Consider the following 22,782-nt stretch of genomic DNA (forward strand, 5'->3'; position numbering starts at 1 on the left):
ACCATGCCCAGCTAATTTTTGTATTTTAGTAGAGATGGAATTTCAGGGTGTTGGCCAAGCTGGTTTCGAACTCTTGACCTCAGGTGGATTACCTGCCTCGGCCTTCTGAAGTGCTGGGATTACAGGCATGAGCCACCACGCCCGGCGAGGGCTAGCTTTATGAAAGCAGATCACTTCCCCATTCGTCAGCTGTGTGGGTTGGGTTATTGAGGTAGGACCCTGAAAGATAGATGCACTGGCTTTGACTTGGAATGCATGCAAGAAGGCAGACAGAAGAAACCCGTGTCAGAATCTCAGGATCTGTGTTCAGAAACTGCTTTGCTGTCACCTCACCTGCTTTCTTAGCAGCTTTTTAAGTGTACTTACTCAGTCTCTAATGCTCATATCTTGGCTCCTGTAACAACTCACGGTTGGTGATGCAGATGGTTCCTCGTACATAAAAATAGGATAATCATCCACCTGACTCTGAGGCTTGCCTGAGTGAGTGTGGGGTTTGTATATATGCATAGATAGAGGCTTGCACACATGGTGGAAGGTAGCACAAACAGCCCGCAGTTGGGAACATTTACCTGTCTGCCAGAGCCTTTCCAGGGCAGGTGTTCCCACAAATGGGCAGCAAATCATATGCCTCTTTCCCCTCCTGCAGGGAAGACTTTTGGGGGAAGACCATGGCAAGTAGCAAGGGTTAAGAAAAATGGTAATGCTTCAGTGCTTGAGTTCCCATCTGGGAAGGGAGAACTGGGTTGTGGAGAGGGTGGGGACTGCCCTGACTGTCCACTGCTGTGGCCCAAACCTGCAGGTGATGGGTAGAGAAGCCTAGTGTGGGCACCAGCAAGAACTGCCGTTCCCTCAGAGCCCTTGGTTTGGACAAAAGGGGCAGCACACAATATTAATGCAGAGTGTTGCCCAAAAGCATTGAAGAAGCCCTAACCTTGGTACTCTTTGACCACAGCTTGGCCTACTTGGGTTCCTTCTCTTTGAGGTGTGATGTTGGGTATCTGAGGAGGCTCTGGGGCAGATGGGGTGTCTCTGAGTTCAGACCCCTGGTTGGGGGGTGTCAGAGGCCTACCATGACAGCGCATGGTGTTTTGGGCCCAGGCCCCTTGGCATGGCTGTCATCTGAGGGGAGTTCATTTTCTAAGAAGTGATGCATGTGTGTTGATGTGGGCTCTGCGACTCTGACCCCCACAATCTTGCTTGGGAAGACACTGTCTTCTGTCCTGTCCACGTGTGTGGCTCCATTGCTGTGCTCATGTGGCTGTACTCGGTGCTGTGCGTCCTGCCACAAGACCATTGTGCAGCAGGGCAGCGGCTCAGGAGGCAGGTCCCCAAGGATGCCCTGACATGCTCTTGTCATCTTTGCCTCCTTCAGAGAATTTTCAAAGGAAAGAGAGAAAGCAAAAGCACGGGGAGATTTCCAGAAGCTCCGGGAGAAACAGCAGCTGGAGGAGGATCTAAAGGGCTACTTGGATTGGATCACCCAAGCTGAGGACATTGATCCCGAGAACGAGGAAGAAGGAGGAGAGGAAGGCAAACGAAACAGTATGTAGAGCCCTTCCTGCCCCTGGCTAGACAGACTCAGTGTGCGGCGCAGACGCCTGGCAGCAGGCCTTGCTCAACTTTGACCCAGGCTGTGAGCGGGACGGCCTCCTCCCAGCCATCTGGTCCCTTCTGCCTGCACACATCACATCCCAGAGAGAACAGGCGCGCCGCGCCGGCGCTGCCTCTGGATTTCTGCCTGAGGTTTGGAGTTTAGAGTCGTATTTGGTAAGATGGCTTTACAGCCAGGGAGGGTCAGAGGGGCCCACTGTTGTTCTGTGGAATTCAGTAAGTGCATTTCCGTGCAGGCACGAGGGTGATGAGACGTATTTTTGCACCGCAGGAGAGGAAGCTGTGGTTTCCCTCACCTCAATGTGAGCAGTGTTATTGGGCAAGAATTTGAAGGGCAGGGTTCCTCTCGACTGTCACTCTTGGGCCACCTGATATGGCTCCTACCTGTGCTATTCATGTGAAGCCATATGCTTAGCCCATCGGGCTGGGGGGAAACTGGCTCACTGTTCTAGGCAGGTGTTAAGGGGCATGTGAGTCAGTGATGGCTGCTTTGCAGCCCACCCACCGACACCCCACACTGTGACACGAGGCACGCGAGAGCACTTTTTGCAGGAGGCGAGGCCTGAGAACTCCGTCAATCACTGAAATTAATTGCCGTTGTCAACCACAGTGTCTCATTCACCATATACTTTCCCCACAGATATGCTTTTATTCTTTCTGGGGCCCTCTATGCCTCAGGTCAGAGTGGAAATTGGAATCCAGTGGAGCATTTGACTAAGATGTCTGTGACTTGCTTCAAATCTGGAAGTGCTGGATAGGAAGAACTGAGAAAACATGTCAAGGGCACATAGCCATTTAGAGGCTTAGTGGACCTGAGGCCGGCCCTACATTGTAGGGGATGGCTGCGCAGGTCCCTGCTTGAGCAGAGGGACTTGGATGTTGTACTCTCAGCAAGGCCTGTTGCTGGGTCCAGGGCAAACCTGGAGCTGGAGAGCATATGGAGTGGAGTGCTGTCTCCTAGGGAGGGGCAGGCCTGCTCACAGTAAACGCAGCACCAGGGAGCAGAGCTGGAGGGCACATCGGGGCTGGCGTGCTGCACTGAGGGAGCCGAGGAGGGATTGAGAACAGGGCTTGGGGGAACATTCGGCCTGGGCCCTGAAGTATGCATGGATTGCAGGTGTGACCGTTCAGTGTCACACCTGCGATGTGACACTGGGGACTGGCGTGAGGGAGGTGGGGAGGTGGGCAAAGGCCAGGTTTCAGGGAGGAGGCGGTGGGCCCTTTGACTGGAGCACAGAGGGGATGAAGGTCGGGGTGAGCTGCAATAGGAGGGGCGGGTGAGGTGCAATTGTGCGTCCTCTTTGGGTTGTGGAGTGTGGAAGGCGGAGCTGAGAGACCCCTGGTGGAGGGGCCCTTACCCTTCTTCAAACCTGGGCTCTTGACCTCCATGGGGAGGGAGTGTTCTGCAATCTCAGATGCCGCAGCTGGTGCAAACCTGTGTGCTGACTGGGAGCGAGCAGGGTCAGGCCCTGCTTCCCTACCTCCCTGCTTCTTGCCAGGCTCAGGAAGGGACCAGGGTTCAGACCTGAGGATCAGAAGACTGAGGGAGGGTTTCTAGAGCTGTTTGCTGAATGCAAGTTCAGAGTTTATAAACAGACATTCATTTGAGTCTCAGCCTCGGCGACGTGCCTGTGAAGTGACTAGATGTCAGAGTGTCTGCCTGTCCTCTGCGCAGCTGTCCCCGCGGCAGTCGAGCCGACCCGAACCCCGTGGCCTTCGCAGAGTTTCTGCGCCTGCCGTGTTGCTGGCAACAGGCCACGCAGGTGCAGCTTGGAGGTGCCTGCCCAGCTCTTTTCCCCTTCACTTGCAAACTGTGGCTCAGATGCTGACCTGCCTCGGAGGTCCGCTGGCCACCTGCCTCAGCTCTCCTAAACCCAACGTGTTACTTCTGAACGAGAGGACGTATGGCCACTTTTTCTCGGCAGAGCACCTTTCTTTGCTAGTTGAGCTGCGTCCCCCAGGGAGCTGTGTGAGGCCTTCTTACAAGCCAGTGCCTTCCCCCTGCTTCCTTCTCCTCCTCTAGAAATAGACAAGGATTTGTGTTCTCGTGTTGCTAGCATCAGTCATGGTAGAGTCGTTTATAGGGCCTGTGATTTGAGGATTAAGGGTTTTCATTGGGTTTAAGGTGATAGCTTGAGGGTTAACCATTTTATCTCAGCCCAACTAAGACCTGCCACTGTGAAGAACCCGATGACAGAAATCACTGTCTCTGCCTTTCAGAGAACTTTCCATGAGGGGAAGATGGAGGAGTGGCTTAGTGTGAGACAGAGTGGAGAAGCTGGTCCCATCGTTAAGGCGCAGCACTCTGCTGTGTGAGCCCAGGAGATGCTGGCTGGGGGGAGTGGGCGGCCCGGGCGATGTGAGGAAGGCTCTGTGGGAGGAGCAGTCCTGGGCGTTAGAGGGTGGGCATGGGAGCTTTCATGGGAGCTTTTTGAAGCTGGGGAAACGGCACGAACAAGGTGTGCAAGGTGACACATGTTCAGGGCCCTTAAATGCATTGCTCAGTAAACTAGGAAAGAAACGAAACCCTTTTAAAAGTCTTGTAGATCCTCAGAATTCCCTCTCACTGGGGCTCCCAAGCCCATAGAGCTGCACTGTGTCTTTAGAACATCAGCGGCATTGTTTCTGCTCTGCACAGTGACATGTGACTCAAAATGATGAATTCGCTTCACGTTTGATCCAATATATCTGTGGTGCCTCCTTGTCCTTTATGGAGCTCATTCTGCCAGGTGCTGGAGTTTCCTGTGGACTGAGGCGCACAGTACTTCCCGAGTTGTCAGATTTCCAGAGCCTTGATGAGGGTTTTAAATAAAGACAGAAATCTTAGGCTGTGGGAGCCATGACGGGATTTAACTGACTTGAGAGCCCCAAATCTCCTCCTCCTCTGAGGAGGGAACCTCTCTGATCATAGACCTCAGCAGCCCAGACCCTCTGGAGAAGCCAGCGCTGTTAAGGTTTCCCTGGGGCCTCCTGTGGCTGCCAGCCATTTTCTTCCTGTCACAGCCAGAAAACCACATGAGGAGCGGGTTTCAGTGAGGCTCAGTGGTTCTCCTCACCAAATAATCAGTCCTGGATTCACCACATGCACATGCCAGGCCTGGGGCCGTCTTTGTGCATCTGATTAGCAGGCAGAAGTGTGGGTGTTGCCAGTGTTATGGTGTTTGCATCCTCCCTGGGGGTGTGAGATCACCCTGCCTGCCTTTCCCTCCACCCCTGCTCCTCTATTACCTCTGGGGAGGAGGATGGTGCAGGGCCCAGGCTCCTGACTTGGTCCATAGTGGCTAAGGATGCTGATTCAACTGATAGCTTTTTCAATTGGGTCCTGGATGTCAGTTGAGCAGTTTCCCTCCAGACCTTGAGGAATGAAGTGACATTGTGAGAAGATGCACTTCCTGATAGTGGAGCCTAAGCCTAGATGAGCAGAGGTGGGAGTAGGAAGTCATTAATAACAGCAGATGTCTGTGAACTCAGAAGGAGGCAAAGGATTAGGCTAGAGGGCGTCATGAGGCCCCTTCACTGGATGTGGCTGCAGTTGAGTTTTGTGACTTGGAATTTGTACTTCAGTGTTAGGCAAATCAATCAACCTCTCTGAGCCCCATTTTCCTTGTCTACAAGAAGAAGATAAAGATGCGTCTTTCAATGAGGCTGTTGTGACAACTGAATGTTCCGTGACTGGCAGAAGTTGTCATAGTTGTAGTACTTGCTGTTGCTGTCTTCATCAGATGCTGGTAAAACTTGACCTCAACAGAGTTTTGGGGGTATAAATTTAGGGGTACAAGTACAGTTCTGTGACATGGATGTATTCCATAGCGGTAAAGCCTGGGCTTTTAGTGTAACCATCACCCAAAGAGTGCACATTGTACCCCTTAAGTAATTTCCCAGCCCGCACCCCTCATCCACCTGCCACCCTTCTGTGTCTTCAGTGCCTGTTATTCTGTCCACACCTATGTCCATGTGTACACATTATTTAACTTCTGTTTATCAGTGAGAACACGCAGTATTAGACTTTCCTAAGGTCTGCTAGACCTCTAACCTGCTCAGAGTGGGGCCTCCCTCTTAGGACCATTGCCCTGTACTCTTCTGTCCAGAAACTGTAAAGTTCTGAAGCATTGATGGAAAACAAATCTGTTAACTAGGTCACTTTCTAGACAGGGCAGCACAGCTTCCTGGCTCTTGAAGTCCATTTCTCGTTTGGCGGTGCTTGCTGTCAGAGACCAGATGTCAAATCAAGTACTTGGAGATGCGCTCACATTATCTTTTCTCTCTGATCTGCTAAATGTCACTGCCTGCATCTGCGATGCCCAGCGCTGGCTCCACGTTATAATCACCTGGGGAGCTTGGATGCTTCTTGATGCCACATGCCACCCTCTAAGACTCTTGATTTAATTTTAGGGTGGGAGCCAGGGGTGGCTCTTTTTCATTAAAATTCCCTGGGGATTCTAATGTGAAGCTAGGGTTAGGAACTCCTGAGTCCAGGGTGCTTTCAGTGGCTGAATATCACACTGTTCCAGGCATTCACTTTAAGAAAAGGAGAGGTAATCAGGCCTCTAACTGAGCTGTCTGGTGACTAGGGACAGGTAGCTCCAGCTTTGTACATTCATAGAATATTTAAAATGCCAATTTCATAAATTTGCTGTTGGAAAGCTGCTGTCACACAGTTAACTGAATGGACAAAATTCCCTTTGAAGTGAGTTCCTGAGCATTTGGTAAAATTTCAAGGATAATTTATTTAACTTTTTGCTGAGCTTCAAGTTTCTTAAGAAACCCTGCCAAATCTGAAAGTGATTTTTTAGATGTATGCAGCTGCTTCTGAGTTAACAATGGAGGTTTGCTAGGACCGTTAAAATCTGGAAGCCTAGAATTCTATTTTAAACTCTTCTCATTGTCAGTGAATAGTCTTTAAAAAAAAAAAAGCATTAAAAATAATGAAATCATTTTAAAGGGTGCTCATTCTAAAATTCTGGCCAGAAAAGCAGGGCAGTTTTTTCGTGGGAACTATTAATGATAAATAATTCCTCTAAGTAAAGATATTTGATGCCCAAAGAAAGGGAGGGGCATCCCTCAAGCTTCATCTCTGACCAGCAGGAGAGTCCCTCTGTCTTCTGCTTCCTCAGTGGTCCTGGAGGCTGTGGGCACTGGCCCTGCCCGCCTCGCCGGGGACTCTGCCACCCCAGGGCTTGGCGGAACAGGTTGCCCTAGCTGCTTCCGTTTTGCATGTGCTACCTAGGTGCCTCTTACTGCAATGTTTGTTTTGGGGGTGGACAGAAAACCAGAATGGCATAGCTGTTTGCAAGCATAAGGCATAGTAATTTGCCAGTCTTATTTTGAAAGACTGTGGTTTTGAAATTTTGATTTATAAAACTGCTTTCATCACCACTGAATTACCTCAAGGTGCAAGTTCAAAATGGAAAACATTCAACTAAAAGCTGTAAAGCAAACAGCAGCAGTTAGAGTGGCATACGGTAAATATGCATCCAGGTCAAGCGCCCTCACTGGAGAGGCAGCTGGAAGTGCTTTCCCTGGAAGTGGGAGGCTGATTCAGGGGCTGGCCCTAGGGTCAGCGGCTGCACAGTCTCTCCACTGGGGTGGCACTGGGACTAGCTGTCTGGCCAGGCGGACTCTCTCCACAGGGTGATAGAAAGCAGCTGTAATTTCTAAAGGTGCCTGCATGTCTGGCCATCACCTTCAGCCTCCTAAGAGCTGATGGGAGCTGGACTCAGGGACTGTTGCCCCACAGTGGTGATGAGGAGTGGTACTCCAGCCAGGTTTGCAGTCTCAAATCAGAGTTGTTTTATTTGTTTTTAACACATTTTAATGATGGTAGTAATATTTGCCTACATAAAGAATTCATGTAATTTCAAAGTACATAAAGTAAGATAAAATTATCTCTTCCTTCTCCTTAAAAGGGAGGCAGACTTAGCATTTTGGGGCCTCTACTTACACACCTCACTGCGCATAATACGTGGCACAGACAGCACGCAGATAGCTTCCACCCTAAGATGCCCAGCACAGGTATTTTTCACTGAACTGTGTACCAGAGACATTTCCCATGTTTTTAAAGCCAAATGTTGGCTCTTTTCAATAAATTACCATTATAAAAACTGCTACAACGGGCTGTACACTCTACAGCACGTGGTTCTCTGTCCACCAAAGGCCCTGAGCATCATGGGGCAGCAGGAAGAGGGTCTGTTTCTGCCCTCTGTTGTGTGGCTGCACCCTGCATAGTATCTGTCCCACACAAGTGCTCCATTACTCCCGTCTTGAATGAAAGAACATAGAGTCATAATAACTAGCATTTGGCAGGTGCTTTCTGTGTGTGACACACTGTTCCAAGGGCTGTGAGTGAATACATTCATTCTTCTTCACACAACTCTGTGAGACAGGAACATGACAGGTGGGGAATCTAAAGCACAAAGCAGTTCAGTAGCTTCCCAAGGCCATGTGACCTACGTGGCAAAGCTGAGATTTGAACCCAAGCTCTGCCACAGTCTGCATGCTAACCATTAACCTCTACGAATGCATGCCCCCGTGTCTACATGCTCACGTTCACGTTTTTGCAGAGGATACAAGAAAAGGGCCTGCTGTGTCAGAAAGGATGCACATATAGGAATGTGAGTATTCTGCCCACCCACAGTGCGTACAGGTGTCTGTGCCCCCGTGCCCTTGCCTACTCAGCATTCCTGCTGCTGCCCCACACTCTCTCGCACGACCCTCCCCTAGAGCATGGGGTCGCTACTCTAAAGACTAGCTGGCTTGGAGCGATCATGGAATCACGGGGCTGCAAAGGGTTAGAGATCCTAGAGTCATTTTTCTTGTGGCCTGGTGGTCGTGGGAGAGTCGTAGTGAGGACAGTAGTGGCAGTTGATCGTGCCTTGCCAAAGCTGAGCACGTTGTGTTTATTACTGTCTCTACTGTTCACCTCTTACAACAGCCTTACGCAGTACAGGTCCAACTATTCTTGACATCTTATAGGTGAGGGGGAAACTAAGGCTTTGCAGTATCAGGTAACCTGTCCACAGTCATCCGACCTGAGAGTGGCAGGGCTGGGATTAGACCTGGCCTATCAGAGTCCAGAGCCCACCTTTTGAACTCCCACCTGTCCCGTCCCATATGGGAATGTGTTTGGAAACACATAGCCAGTCAGTGCCCAGGGCTCCTGACTCCCCCTAAAGTGCCCTTTCCTTAACACCCTTCTTAGATGGGAAGCCAAACACTCGAAACCTTTATCTAGCGTGGGTTAGCTGGTTGGTTGGTTTAGGACAGGTTCTTGAAGACAGGTGTTTTGTGTAATAGCCGTGGAAAGGGCACTTCCTCTCCACTGTTGCGATCCTGAGCTGGATTCCTAGCAGGAGGAGGACTGGGTCAGGCGGGCGTCCGTTGCGTGAGGCCGCCTTGCTGGCGGGGCTGGTGCACCGGACCCTGGTTTGGCTGCTGTTGCTGCCCTCTGCTGCTTCATAATGAAATTGCCTGTGTTCAACCTGAAGGGGTCACAGTGGCTGACTTGCTTAAAGAGGATAAGAAGAAAAAGAAGTTTTGCTGTTTTCGCCATCGCAGGGCTAAAGATCATGGTAAATGACTGACACTGAACCTTTTCTTTCCGCAACATCTCTGATACCTTTTCCTTGCACATAGGCATTGTGTGAAATGCATGTGCCGTGTGGTGTGTTCAGAAGATGCCTATATTTTAATTGCGTGATTTCTTTGCAACTTGGTGATGTTGCTTTCTTCTTGTCTTTTTCCAAAGTATGTGCCCTTACCAAGATAGCATTGCAGTTTTCTTTTTTGTTTGAACTGTACCTTATAAAGAAGCAGCTGAACCAACTCAAAAAATTTACTTGATTCAGCATGAATATTCTTGGACTGGAAGACAGACTTTTAAAATACTTTTCCCCAAATGATGTTTCTAAATTTAAACTTTAGAAATTCCAATAATGTTATTTGATTGATTTTTTTCCTCCAGACTACATGTTTCAACTTGCTCCTCCGTCTCCTAGTCTCTGGCTACCTAGCCCAGGACTATGCCAAAGCCAGTAGCGGCAGCTTTGAGAATGAAATGAGCTGGATGCAGTGGCTCACACCTGTAATTTCAGCACTTTGGGAGGCTGAGGCTGGAAGATCACTTGAAGCCAGAAGTTTGAGACTAGCCTGGGCAACAAAGTGAGACCCTCTCTCTGCAAAAAAAAAAAAAAAAATTATTAAAAAAAAAAAAATCAAGTGTGGTGGTGCATGCCTATAGTCCCCAGCTACTTGGGAGGCTGAGGCAGGAGGATTGTATAAGCCCAGGAGTTCGAGGCTACAGTCAGTGATATTGTACCATTCCACTCCAGCCTGGGTAACAGAGTGAGATCTCTGTCTCTTAAAAAATAAAAATAAATAAAGATAGACTTCAGGGATGCAAAGATTTGGGGCTACTTGCCCTTGAAATTGAGAGTGCGCTCCTGTGGGAAAGTGACATTTCCAGCTACGTCCTACAATAATGCTAAACATGCTCTTCCTCAGAATCCCTGGAGCAGCTGTCAGGCCAGCCCCCAGGCAGGCAGTTAGGTGAGCAGCTGGCTCGCTGCCTTGCTCTGCCCAAGTCATGGCAGTCGACAGCAGCACAGTCAACCTAGTTCCACCACCAGGATCAGCCCTGGTCACCTGAGTCTGGTGGAAGCCTGTTGAAGAAGATTCAGACTGTAGAGACGTGAAGTCAGCCACTAAGGGAACAGAGGGGACACACAGTACTGTTTTCTTTGAAGTGGCCTCTGCCCCCGTGGGAATGCTGAGCTCAGCGGTTATGGGACATAGACGGGAACAACCCATGGATATCTGAAGAGGGTTATGTTTGAGTCTAGGTCTCATCAGAAGGCCTAAAAGTGAAAAGGAATTAAGAGATGATTAGATGTAAGCCCTTGTCATTCAGCACGTTGTGGCCCCCAGAGGAAGGGAAGGAGGAGGCGGAACTTGCCTGAGGTTGGACAATTAGTTAGGGGCAGAGTTGGAGCTGCCTTTTTTAGCTGTAGTGTTCACAGGAGCTTGGGCTTGATGCAGTGCCTGATAGCGTTAAGAAGAAGAATGGCCTTCAGCTAAGCAGGAAATAGTGTCATGGACATAAGAAAAAATGTCTTTAAAGACTGACGTAGGGATATAGCCCTGGAGGGATTACCAAAAGGAGATAAATGATTTCTGTCCCCAAAAGAGAAAACACCCACCATAGGTCTGCCTTCCAGAATGCAGGCTTGGGCCTTGTGATTGTCTAAGATTCTTATGGCTTCTCCATTGTCTTTCTGAGATCTGCAGGGAGAGGAAGCAGGCTGACATATTTAAGGTACCTTATTTTGAGTGGGAATGGTTTTTTATTGACTGAAATACCTGGGGACTCGGGAAGGACCCCTGACCCTGCTGGCACCAGGTGGGGCAGGAGCCTTGGGTGGATGCTGGGCTGCCCCTGTCCCTGGATACGCGGAGATAGTTATTGTCTGGGCATAATTCTTGCTTGACATGTGGAAACCTTGGTCTGGCCTTGACCCACATTCTCCAAGAAGATCCTGGCTCCTTTATAGCAGCGAGAGGCTGTTACCCTGGGTTGGCCTAATATGTCACTACTAGCATGTGCATGTTCCTCCAGGGGATGTGTGGGCTTCTTTTGGATTTGACAGGCCTGTACATCATGGTACCGCTCATGTTTGTCATGAAAATAAGATGAAAACATGAGATCTGGGTGTCAGGTACCCTGTCCCCTAGGAAGGCAGCCGCAACTTAGCCACTTCTCAGCTGTTCAGCCTCACCCACTACCCCTTCCTTTCAAAAGAATGAGAAGCTTTAGGCTGCTTGGAGGTGGAAGGAAATGCTAAAAGAAATTTCTGAGTGTGCAAGAAAGCCTGTCCTGTGGAGAACAGAGGAGTAAGACATCTGTGAATGAGGCTGCTAATGGGACAGGTTCTAGAAGGAGACTGGGGGGCTCTGGGCTCAGTTTGATGTGTGGCCAGCCTTCTCTTTGAGGGGCCTTGACTGGAGGACTGGGGCTCTCCTGTGATGCTCTGAGGCCCTTGGGGAGATACTGCTTCCTGTGCTGCACCCCATTCTCTGGGATATTCTTCATGCCGGGCATTTGGACTCAGTTCTCCCAGGCAGGCCTCTGGCTGGATGCCTGGCTCCCCTCCTGAGGGTGGTGGCCAGGAGCTCACAGTACTTCTTGTGCCCTTCCCTCCTTGCAGAGCTGGGGGAGTGGAAGGGAAAGCCCCGGTTGCTGGTAGTAAAACCAGTCAACATGTGGGCGTTTCTGCCTTCCTGCAGTTATAGCGGGTCAGAGGTAAATGGATCTTAGAGATGATATTGTCCTACAGCTCATCTTACGGATCGGGTAACCAAGTGCAGGGGAAAAGAGGCACGTGTCCCCTGGTCACCTGATGATAAGAACCAGACTTTCCTAGCATTTCTTCCATCATTTTTGACCTCATCAGCCTCCATCACTGAAAGTCAGTCTGAGATTTTGCTATACCTGTTAATGGTGAACATAATTTTGAGGCTGCCTGCTTAGACCCACACATAGACTCATTCACTGTGTGGTGTGTGTGTGTGTGTGTGTGTGTGTGTGTGTGTGTGAGAGAGAGAGAGAGAGAGAGAGAGAGAGAGAGAGAGAGGGAGAGAGAGATTTGCCTCCAGATTCACAAGCCTGACACATTTGGTTGAGATGAATGTTGTCCTTCAACATGAGAGTAGATGGATACATTTCTATACCTTGGTGAAAATGCTAGTTGTGTTGTACTGAGAAGCAGCGTATTTCCCTCATTTACTGTGTGTGTGGCATTGCCTGTGATGGCATCCAGGCCCAGTACAAGATCTTAAAGAGAAGCACCATGACCCACATCCACAGACAGTGCTCCGAGTAGGGGCCTGGCCCAGCTGCTCATGCTGCAAAGGCCTTAGAAACTTAAGTCTGGGATGTGCAGGCTGCTGTCTGCCACCATCCCCTCACCCCCAGTGGCATCCAGCGCCACATCTCAGTGCACCACACTCTAAGTCTAAGGGTCTGCCCTGGAGCACTTCCCAGAGATCCCAAAGCCTGGAATAGATTGTAAAATATAGGCCTTGAGCTTCCCTGGATTTTCAGCAGGCAAATTGCAGGGCCAGCATCCCATCACAGGTCACAGGCTTTCCTAATGCTTGACTTTTCCCAGATTCACTGAAAGTAGTTTTTACATTTATATAAAAAATAAACTTCTCTAACAAAGCTCTAACATTGCCGTTTCCTGGCGTATGTCGGGGAAGAGGCTTCACAGCTTGTCCATGTGTAGACGCCCCCCCGGCGCTTATTTCTAAGTAGGGGACTGGCACTTGTTGGCGATGTGGGGAGGTCTGAAGGGTCTGCCTGTTCCCCTGATAAGGCCTCGCCCTTTGTCAGCAATTAACACTGAGTCCCTGCTGAAAGGGACAAGGCCATCACCTAAATGGGCCAACCACAGTGCCATGGATGCCAGCTGGAGGAAGCCCACGTAGTCCAGTGATTAGCCCATGACTTTACCTACATGAGTTTTTATGACTCTTTGTGTTTGGAGTTTTATAAAAGCCCAATCGCCACCAGTGCAGCTTGATTTTTGTACTATCCTCGATCACTGGGCTGATATCCTGGAAGTGATTTGGTTGTATGTCAGCTTTTGAGCAGTTAATAAAGATCATCAGAATAGTAAACCAGCACTGGTAGGTAATAGACTTGTTTGGCTTTTTGGAACTTTTTGATTTGCGGATTTTTAAGTATATAACACCAAAATGTATACCAGTATATTTCAGTATGTCCTGAAACCACAGTACATACTTGAATGGTGAGTGGAAGTCAGGAGAGAGTTCTCAGTCTCAGCTGTATGCCCCAAGGCAAGTTGGCCAGTTCTCTCCTCCTGAGAAATCCAAGTTCGCTCGTGTACTCTCTCAGAGGCCCCTTCTGGTTCTAACGTTCTATGATTCTTCTGTCCTTATTTTTAAAACATAGATGAGATCCTATTGGGGCTAAAGGAAGGGAAAGTCATATCAATTTATTAACATTATAAAAAGAATGCCTAGTGGAAATGAAGGCTAAAATGTTTTAATTTTAATAAATGAGGTCTTTGTTATACCCACTGAGCCTGATCTTTTCAAATACTTTTGAAAAAGGGAATGCCCTCTGTCCGTGATAGGCGGTAAGTGGCTGGAGAAGACAGGCTGCCAGTGCCCTGTCAGAGCGTGTTTTCTCCACCCAGATTTAGGGGCTGGGTCAAGGTCTGTTTCCAGGACAAAATGAGGTCCCCAATTTCTAGCATAGGCGCTGTCCTCTTCCTTCTCCATCTGCCTCCTCTCCTCCTCAGCCCTGGCGGCATCTTTCTGGGCTATATTTATTTCTTATGTACCTGTGGCTCTTCATGCGTCAAACAACAATGACAGGAGAAGTTGCTATGCCTCCAATGGCAAAGTTAGACAATAACTCAGTTTAAGACAGAGAAGATGTAAACCAACAGTGATGGCCAAAGCTGATTCAGAGGTATGGAAGATTGCTCACACTAGACGCGTCTGTACAATGATGAAAGTGGCCAGGGCAAAGTGACCCTGGATTGGTTGCTTTGCTTCTGGGGAGCTCCAGGAGAGCTTTTCTGAGGTGATGGAGTTAACATGTGTGCGCCTCATGGATCATCCAGCCCTGGGGACCCAGCACTCTGCATGCCTCATGTCTTTCTTACCTTTTACAGACGAGGAAATGGAGAGGTGTACAGAAGTCAGGTCACAAACATGGGGTGAAACTTAGAACCTTAGAACCTGTGTACCTGCACCCAGCCATCATCCCAACCCAGCTAAAGGACGGAGTCAGCTCAGAGAGCAGGAGGACCCTGCCTCACCCTTAGTGGAGTCCTGGCACAGTGCTGTGAGACTATCTTCCCCTTTTTCTTGCCTTTTGGGGAGTTTGGTTTTATTTCTTGTTTTTCCCCACGGTTAGTCTAGGAAGCAACTAGAACATTTCATACACTAATAGTTGGCACAGAGCCAGAAATGCTAACTGATGACCCCATTCCCATAGGAAATATGTAATTTATCTGTTTCAATCAGATTGTTTCTAAAATGAAGCTTTAGGATTGAACTTCTGCAACTGTACCGATATCTGCATGAGACATGACTCCAAGATTAAAAAACCACAAAGACTTAGTCTGTTCAGAAGCTTGTTCTTTTGGAAATAATGACTGATGTTCCAACATGATTAATAGTGCAACTATGAGATAGCAAACTATTAAAGATGGAAACGATCCCCAAGATCGTGAAGTTCACACCACCATTTTAGAGACAGGAAAGTGAAGGCTCGAGAGAGGTGGCCCATTGCCCAGGAGACTCAGAAGACAGAACCAGCCTGCGGGCTGCCCGCGTCGTACTGCCCTCAACTCCTGGTCCCATCGGTCGCTGCAGTAACCACCAAGGAAGATGCTGCACAGCGCCGACTCCTGGTCCGATGTGAAAAGGGTCTCCCACTGTGATTTTCTTTGTTGGACTTTACAATCTCCTTGTCTTTCTGCTGAATCAGAGTGAAGAACAGTTGAGGAGAATTGCATGAACAGCTTCTTGTGTGTCTGTGTGTGTTGATGGAGTTTTTTTTTTTTTTTAAGGTTTTTCTGTGATTAGATTCAGGGTTTTTTGTTGTTTTTGTCCAGTTTTTGTTTGCTCTTGCATGAAATAATGAAAAAGTAAATCAAGGTTTGCAATTGGTTTCTTTTGACTTAGGAAAAAAGAAAATTACTCTGTGAGAGTACCAGCGATGTAATATGAGTCTGTAATTTTACTCACTTGGTCTTTACTTTTGACACCTTTGCCTCAGTGTTCCTGGGCATGGCTGTGGAGGCTCCTGTGCAGGCAGGCTCAGTTCCTTGGGTGCTCACAAGAGGAACAGATCAGGGATCTTCTTTGGTATCTTCAAAAAACTTACTTCTAAGTTTTTTGAGGATAGAGGTTCCACCACTATCCCTGCCATTATCTTCATGGAGTCTGGCATGAGCAAGGCAGGCAGGACACAGCCCCCTGTGCAGAGCTGCCTGATCCAGCTCCTTTCCCCCGAGCCTGGGCTGGGCCTTGGGATCTTCACCATAGCGCTTCCTGCCCACTTCCTGTATTTGCAGATGAAACTTGAGCCATCCTTGCTAAGGGGACCCACATGGGCAGAGTCCACGGGTCAAGCTTTACTGCTGATACTGTAAGGTCTATAAAAACAGTCACTAGGGTTCAAAGCCATGCCTCAGGAAAGAGGAAGTGTACGTGCATTCTCTTCGGTGGCTTCCTCTCTTACCTCTGCCCCCCAGCAGAATTAGTCATTCTTCACTCCAAAACGTCCTGCACAGACCCCTGAGGTAGCTCTTTTCACAGCTGATGGAAGTGAGGTGGAGGCTGCCTGCCTGTCACCCCTGCCCCAGGTGGTGCAGTGCTGGGTGTCCTCTTTGTGCCCACACCCTCTCCAGCATGCGTTCATGATGTTTATGGGGTTGAATTAAGTGGATGATAAAAGACACTCATGCACCAGATGGTGGCCGTGGGTGGCCCCTGGACCTCCACACACTAGTGGGTGCGTTTCCACATTTTCTCTACTGCCACTCACGACCCTGCCATGGAGAAGTGGGTCGGGCCCAGAGACCCCAGTCACACTGGGACCAGAGTCAACCTTGCTCTCTGCTCACCGGTTGACAAAAACCTTCTCCCACCAGTAAAACTGTGTAGTTCCTTGGCGCTCTAGTGCCAGCCTACTGGGTAAGCACTTTCTGCGTATTAGCTTCACAAGCTCAGCAGAACTTCAGCATCAGTATGATGCAAAAAAAATAGTTATTTAAAAAACGTTATGCATGGTACCTTCATACACTGCCTTCCCCGTTCACAATAACTCTTCTCCTTCAGCATATTTAAGATGATTGACTCATGAAATGTTAGGGTTATTCACAGATATTCTTTGTGCGCCTTTTGGGGCAAGCAAAGGTATACCCGTAAAGTACATTTTGGTGGCTTCTCAGTGTGATCCCAGAGATGAGGAGGATAAACTGGTGCCAGACCCTGCCACGGGATTTGCTTTGATCCCTTGGCTTCCTTTCTTGGGAAATGTCTGAGTGGATAGAATTTCCTCCTGGAGGGGGACTCTCTGCTTTCCCTACAGGCCATGGGTGCAGAGGCTCACCTGCGGTGGAGATGCCTGGCTCCCTGGCATTCCCATAACCCAGCCGAGCCCCTGAAGGCCCTAGTCGCCTTCCTCCCAGGTTCCTGAGGTCTGCCTGGTGGCAGAGCTCCCGCCTGGCCTGCTCCCTGGTGTGCAGCATGCCCTGTATGCTCTCTGAAGCCCGTCTTCCCCCCACAGCTAGCATGCCCACCAGTGAGACTGAGTCTGTGAACACAGAGAACGTAAGCGGCGAAGCCGAGACGCGAGGCTGCTGTGGAAGTCTCTGGTGAGTGTGGGGAGCACTCGCCCTCCCTCCCCTCCTGTTGTCTCAGAGAAGCAGGTGGCGAGGAAGACAGCCCAGGCTGCGGCAGAGTCCCGGGGCCATCGCCTTGAGTGTGGCATGGAGGAAGCCACCTCGTACCCCTCGGCATGCTTCCACCAATGCGAGGGCTATCCCCCCCCCCCCGACAACTGGCATTTCACATGCCTCTTCTTGTAAGTAGAGCCTGTGAAGAGTGTGGTGGTTAACCCGGCCGCCTGCTGTGTCCATTAGGTGCTGGTGGAGACGGAGAGGCGCGACCAAGGCGGGGCCCTCTGGGTGTCGGCGGTGGGGGTAAAGGCCTGATTCTCCTTCCAGCCTGGGTTTGGCATTTGTGCTTTTGAAGAAGAGCTTATGTGGCAGAGTTGCTGACTAGAATGTGCTACATATTTAAGTTTTCCTTTGCTCATGGGACCTTCCTAACCTCAGGCCTGGCGGTTGGATGACGAGGCCCTGCCTTCTCCGTGCCTGGCACTTTTTCCCTGGAGCCCTGGAGCCTCTCCTCATGATGGAAGGCGCCATTGCATTAACACTCACTGGCTTTTCTGTAGATGATTTGGGCTGCAGTCGCTGGCGGGGTCTGGGGGGACCAGCAGTGCAGAATGTGCTGGGCACTGCCTGCCATGGGGAGCCCTGTGTGGCTTGGTTTTGTTTGCTTCTTGCTGATATCCTTCAGGTCTTATCTCTGTAAAGTACAGGTGTCATTTTTAAGAGAACTCAACCTTTCTCTTGGCAGAGTTTCACAAAAATGATGTGTTATGGGCAGAATATGCAGCCATTTGTGTAGTGATTTTGCCTCCATTCTCTTGCTCTGCCCTCTCTGAGACACCATGAAGCAGACAGAGAATGGGTTTGTCATCCCCATCTTACGGATGAGAACGCTGAGGCCCAAGAAGACATGCTGCTTTCCCATACTCACCCAGTGGGAGAATGGCAGTACTGGGACTCCTTGTGCAGTGCTCCTTCTGCAGTAGTAGAACAAATGCTGCTGTCAAGATGAGTGGCAGGAGACACTCTGCCACCTTCATTTTGGCCCCTGCATCGCTGCCTGCTACCAGGGACTGCAGGGAATCTGGTTGAGTCTTCCCCGACCTGGGCTTTGAGGGTGCTCAGCCTGCTCCTGTGGCCCTGGCAGCACCCAGGCTTCTGCTCTGGCCTTGCCCCCGCCGGCCTGCTGTGGTAACCAGGGGCCTGTATGCATGGCTTTTATGATAGCCCAGCTGCAATGATGGGGAGCAGGTGCTCAAACCTTCAGAACCAGAGTCTTAACACTTTTTGTCTTTCTTTCAGTCAAGCCATCTCAAAATCCAAACTCAGGTCAGTATCTTCTTTCTTTCTTTGCTAGCTGGTGTGTTGCCTTTGTATGTTCTCACTTCTGAATTTTACATAGAATTGCTCTGGACTTGAGTTTTCCTCTATGGGTTATAACATTGGTACTGAATTGCAGTCAGTCAGTTGAATCCTGTGAGCCTGCCTTAGGGGACAGTGTAATAGGTGCTAAAGATCTCCCTCCAAACAAAACCAACAAGACCCAGTAAAGGTTTTTGCCTCCCCATTAATCCTCCTTGTTCTCTTGAGTCATTTCCCTAAGAGAGCTGCTGCTCGGAAGCATTCCAGAGAAAGGGAGATCAAGAAGTCTCCCAAGGTACTCACATTGCTTGATGTGCATGCAGGTTACATGCTCAGCTGATACAACTCATTGAACCATATACCTGTGATTTGTGTACTTTTCCATTGGTGTGCCATTTTTCAACAAAAACATTTTCCTACTGTATATAAACATTGACTTAAAATAGACAAGGACCTAAAGATAAAATACAAAATCATGAACATTCTAGAAGAAAACATAGGAGGAAGTGTTTGTGACCTTGAGTTAGGCAAAGGTTTCTTAAGATATAACACCCAGTATACTTTCTGTAACAGAAAAAAACAGATACATTGGTCTTCATGAAAATTAAACTTCTGTTCTTCAAAAGAAAATAAAAAGGAAAACTTCACTTAGAAATATTTGCAAAGCATATTTGATAAAGGACTGGTATCCTGTCTGTATAAAGATTAATACATAAATAAGAGAGTCAATAATAGAAAAACCCAATTAAAAAATGGGCAAGACATTTTAATAGGCATTTCACCAGAGAAAGGATGTGGATGGCAAATGAGCACATGAAATGACCATCAGTTGTTACAAAAACGCATGGTAAAATCACAGTTACCACTCTACACCTGTTAGAGTGGCTCAGCTTTAAATATCTGACAATGCCAAGGATGCTGAGTGGTGGGAACTTTCATACAATGCTGGTGGACTTGTCAGATGACATAGCCATTAAAAAAATAGGTAGTTCCTCATAAAGTTTAAACATATATTTACCGTATTTATATTTGGCCCAGCCATCCCACTTCTAAGGTGTTTGTATAAGAGAAATGAAGATATATGCCTGCATACAAAGTTTTAACATGAATGTTTATAGCGGTTTCATTCGTACTTACCCCAAGCTGGAAATAACGCAAATGTCCATCAAGTATGAATGGGTAGACACGCTGTGGTTCACCCATGTGATGGAATACTGCTTAGCAATAACGAGGAGATAACTACTGAGACTTGGAGCAATGCAGATGAATCTTGGTAGCATCTTTGCTAAGTGAAAGAAGCCAGTCTCAAAAGGCTACATAGTGTACAACTCTGCGTATATGACATTCCAAATAAAACAATAGGGACAGGGCAGATCAGTCCCTGTCTGGGGCAGGGGGTGAGGATGATGGGTTGACTACAGAGAGCCATGAGGGAACCTCTTTGAATGATAGAAATTTTCTGCATCTCAATTGTGTATACCTAAAAAGTATAAATTTTACCATATGTAAATTATATCTCAGTGAATCTGACTTTAAAAAGGCCAGGCATAGTAGCTCACACCTGTATTCCCAGCACTTTTGGAGGCCGAGCAGTAGGATCACTTGAGCCCTGAAGTTCATCACTTGCCTGGGTAACATAGTGAGACCTTGTCCCTACCCAACAAAACCAAACAATTAAAATGCCTTCCTGTTGCCAAGGTGGGCATAATGCCCCCATCACCTGGCTCTGCCTACCCTCAGCCTCATCCCTTGACCTTCCTCCCGTATGCCTATGTTGTAGCTAACCTGGGCTGCCTTAGTTTCAGAGTGCCACACGCTCTGTTTCTTCTTGCTCTGTCCCTGTGGCCCTGTGGTCTCCTTGGGGAGGAGTGCCCTTCCCCCTGCCCCCTGAGTAACTCTTACTCGTGGATCAAGACCCAGCCCAAATATCTACTTTTCAGAGAAGCCTTCCCTGACTCTTCCAAAGAGCATTTGTGGCTCCCTTCTCTTTGCTCCTGTACCCTGCACCCTGAGAATAGCACTTGGTGTGGATTTGCAGTCAGTATTTACAACAACCCTGTATGCTTTGCAGGACCAGGGACCCTGGAACCTTGCCTTCTTCATCTTCATCCACCCAGTGCCTGGCACAGAGTCAGTGCTCAGGAATTCTGGTCTCATGAAAGAACAGGCTGGGCCACTAGGCACTAAGAGCCCAGGAAGGGGCAAGATGGGGAGTGCTACAGGATTCCAGGGGATGGGACAGTGAGGCTTCTGGGTTTGAGAGACACTTGTGCCTTGTCACCACAGCATACAGCAGACCCACCAGGCCTGGGTCTTTTTCAGGCCACTTAGTTTCTGTGTGCTGAGTTAATGCATCCCAGGAGAAACCCAGCTGTGAGTGGGATAGTCTTTAGTGTCCTTAGTAGAGTTTTTCCACGCTACCCAACATGTTAGAAGCTGCTCTTTCCATTGGAAACTGCACAGGAAGAGCAGTAATAAAATGCACCTTGCGTGATCCAGGTTTTGGTAAAGAATTGGCACAACTCTCTGCTCGCTTCCTGGGTTGCAGATTTTTTTATTTTCTACCTAGCAACACAGCTGAGTCAGCCAGAGCTGCAGCTTGGGCAGCCTGGAGATTCCTCTTGACTCAGGCCCCCAGAGGAAGTGCCCCATTGTCGTCAGTGAGGCAGCACAGCCTGGAGAGGACTGACTTCACCAATCTGCTGGCCCTTTCCTGGGATCTGGGTCGCTGAGCTGCTGCTCATGGCATACTTTACAAAATCACCCCCCTGTGGCAGGGAAGGTTTTCCAGAAGCAGACAGGCTAAGGGAGAGAACATGTCCTCTAATCACAGACAGGAACTGAAGGTAGGTGGAGGACATGCTACTTGTCTGTTTGGCTCAGCTCATTTTATTTTTATGAAAACACGATTCAATATTGGCTCTTCTCCTAAAGGTATATTTTGAGCATCCCTAGTTAGAAAGGGCACCTGATGACTCAGTATGAAGTCTCATGTCCTACTCAGCTTTGACAACTCTGCCAGGCTGTGGAGGAACCTCAGAGATTTAAGAAAGGATTAGAATATTCCCTTTAAAAAAAAAAAAAAAAAAAAACTAGCTTTGTAGCACTTTGCTGCCTGGTAAATTATGGTGATTGAGATGCTGCAAGAGATATGTATAATAAGCGAAGCGGCTCTCTGCACTGATGCATGAGCAGATCCACGTCCCATATGGTGGATATAGGAACCACATATGTGTGCAAGTGCAGTTTTGCATCTGCACATGAATCTATGAATATCTAGATTTTCTAACCCACTTAAGGGCTGCATATGACAGATTCTGGAATTATCTATAAGCCATAAGGAAGGAAACTGATAGCATGATCAAGTCAAGATTATACTTTTAAAAGTTGCATTTTAAGACCAACATAATTTTTATTATGAGGTCTGTTAATTTCTGTGCCATTTGCTCTCATCTTTCTTTCCTGCACTCTCACCCCAATCTGGACCTCCAGAATGAAAGGCAAATTATTTCCCAATCATATTTGTTGGCTACTCAGATGCTGTATCTGTCATCTAGGGAGTAACATTTGCTTATCTTTCAGCCGCCGCTGGCGTCGCTGGAACCGATTCAATCGCAGAAGATGTAGGGCTGCCGTGAAGTCTGTCACGTTTTACTGGCTGGTTATCGTCCTGGTGTTTCTGAACACCTTAACCATTTCCTCTGAGCACTACAATCAGCCAGATTGGTTGACACAGATTCAAGGTACAAGCAGAGGCCACTCCTTTTTTGTTCTGAACTGGGGATTTCTGTGGCTGTCCAACTGCCATTTGGTCTTATCTGATCGCCATATGATGAAGTATTGGAACATTTCTAGTGAGGACAAACTTGGATGGTAGCACAATCCAGACACAGCAACTACCAGAGTGAGGGTGCTGTCCATGCTGCATGGTGAAGCACCTTGGAGCTGCCTGATGCCAGGCGTCTAATTGTCCTAACTCTGAGCCAACCTAAGACCAAGAATTCTTGGAGTTTGAAGGGAACTCATAATCCCTTCTCACATCCCCGTCGGGAAGCCTCACTTTCCCCTATAGTACTTCTGGCAAATGGTTTCGGTTCTCCTGCTTTGAATGCTCCAGCACTGGAGTGTGAGACTCTCATCCCCAGAGACAGCCCATTCTGGGTATGACAGTTTCGAGTCTTTAAAAAGTCCTTCCTTACATCCAGTCAAACCTGTTTCCTTCTACCTCTCCATCCTGCTTGGTAGTATTTTTTGCTGTTAGAAATGACATTGATAGGTGACTGCTTCTGATATCAAGATGACATAAACAAATTCGGACAGGTCTTTTTTTGTGTGATTGAATGAAAAAAATATATATAACCTGATGGTGTCAAGG

The 22,782-nt window shown here is 48.5% G+C and overlaps 1 protein-coding gene across 8 annotated transcripts in view; it reads left to right on the plus strand.

Annotated features, from left to right (window-relative positions):
* Positions 1–22,782, plus strand: part of CACNA1D (calcium voltage-gated channel subunit alpha1 D) — a 461,268-nt gene that overhangs the window by 347,874 nt on the left and 90,612 nt on the right. For 4 of the 8 annotated variants that reach the window (XM_032290211.1, XM_032290212.1, XM_032290209.1 and 1 more), the window contains exons 9-13: positions 1,373–1,542; positions 16,937–17,024; positions 17,292–17,351; positions 18,348–18,374; positions 21,990–22,150. In XM_032290211.1, the coding sequence (XP_032146102.1) occupies positions 1,373–1,542; positions 16,937–17,024; positions 17,292–17,351; positions 18,348–18,374; positions 21,990–22,150 (506 nt within the window). The remainder of the gene's footprint in view (positions 1–1,372; positions 1,543–16,936; positions 17,025–17,291; positions 17,352–18,347; positions 18,375–21,989; positions 22,151–22,782) is intronic. The other 4 variants (XM_032290213.1, XM_032290214.1, XM_032290216.1 and 1 more) reach the window with 1 other exon arrangement.

Source organism: Sapajus apella, unplaced genomic scaffold (genome assembly GCF_009761245.1).
Source record: "Sapajus apella isolate SASKATOON/1434 unplaced genomic scaffold, GSC_monkey_1.0 scaffold23, whole genome shotgun sequence".
Taxonomy (NCBI): Eukaryota; Metazoa; Chordata; class Mammalia; order Primates; family Cebidae; genus Sapajus; species Sapajus apella.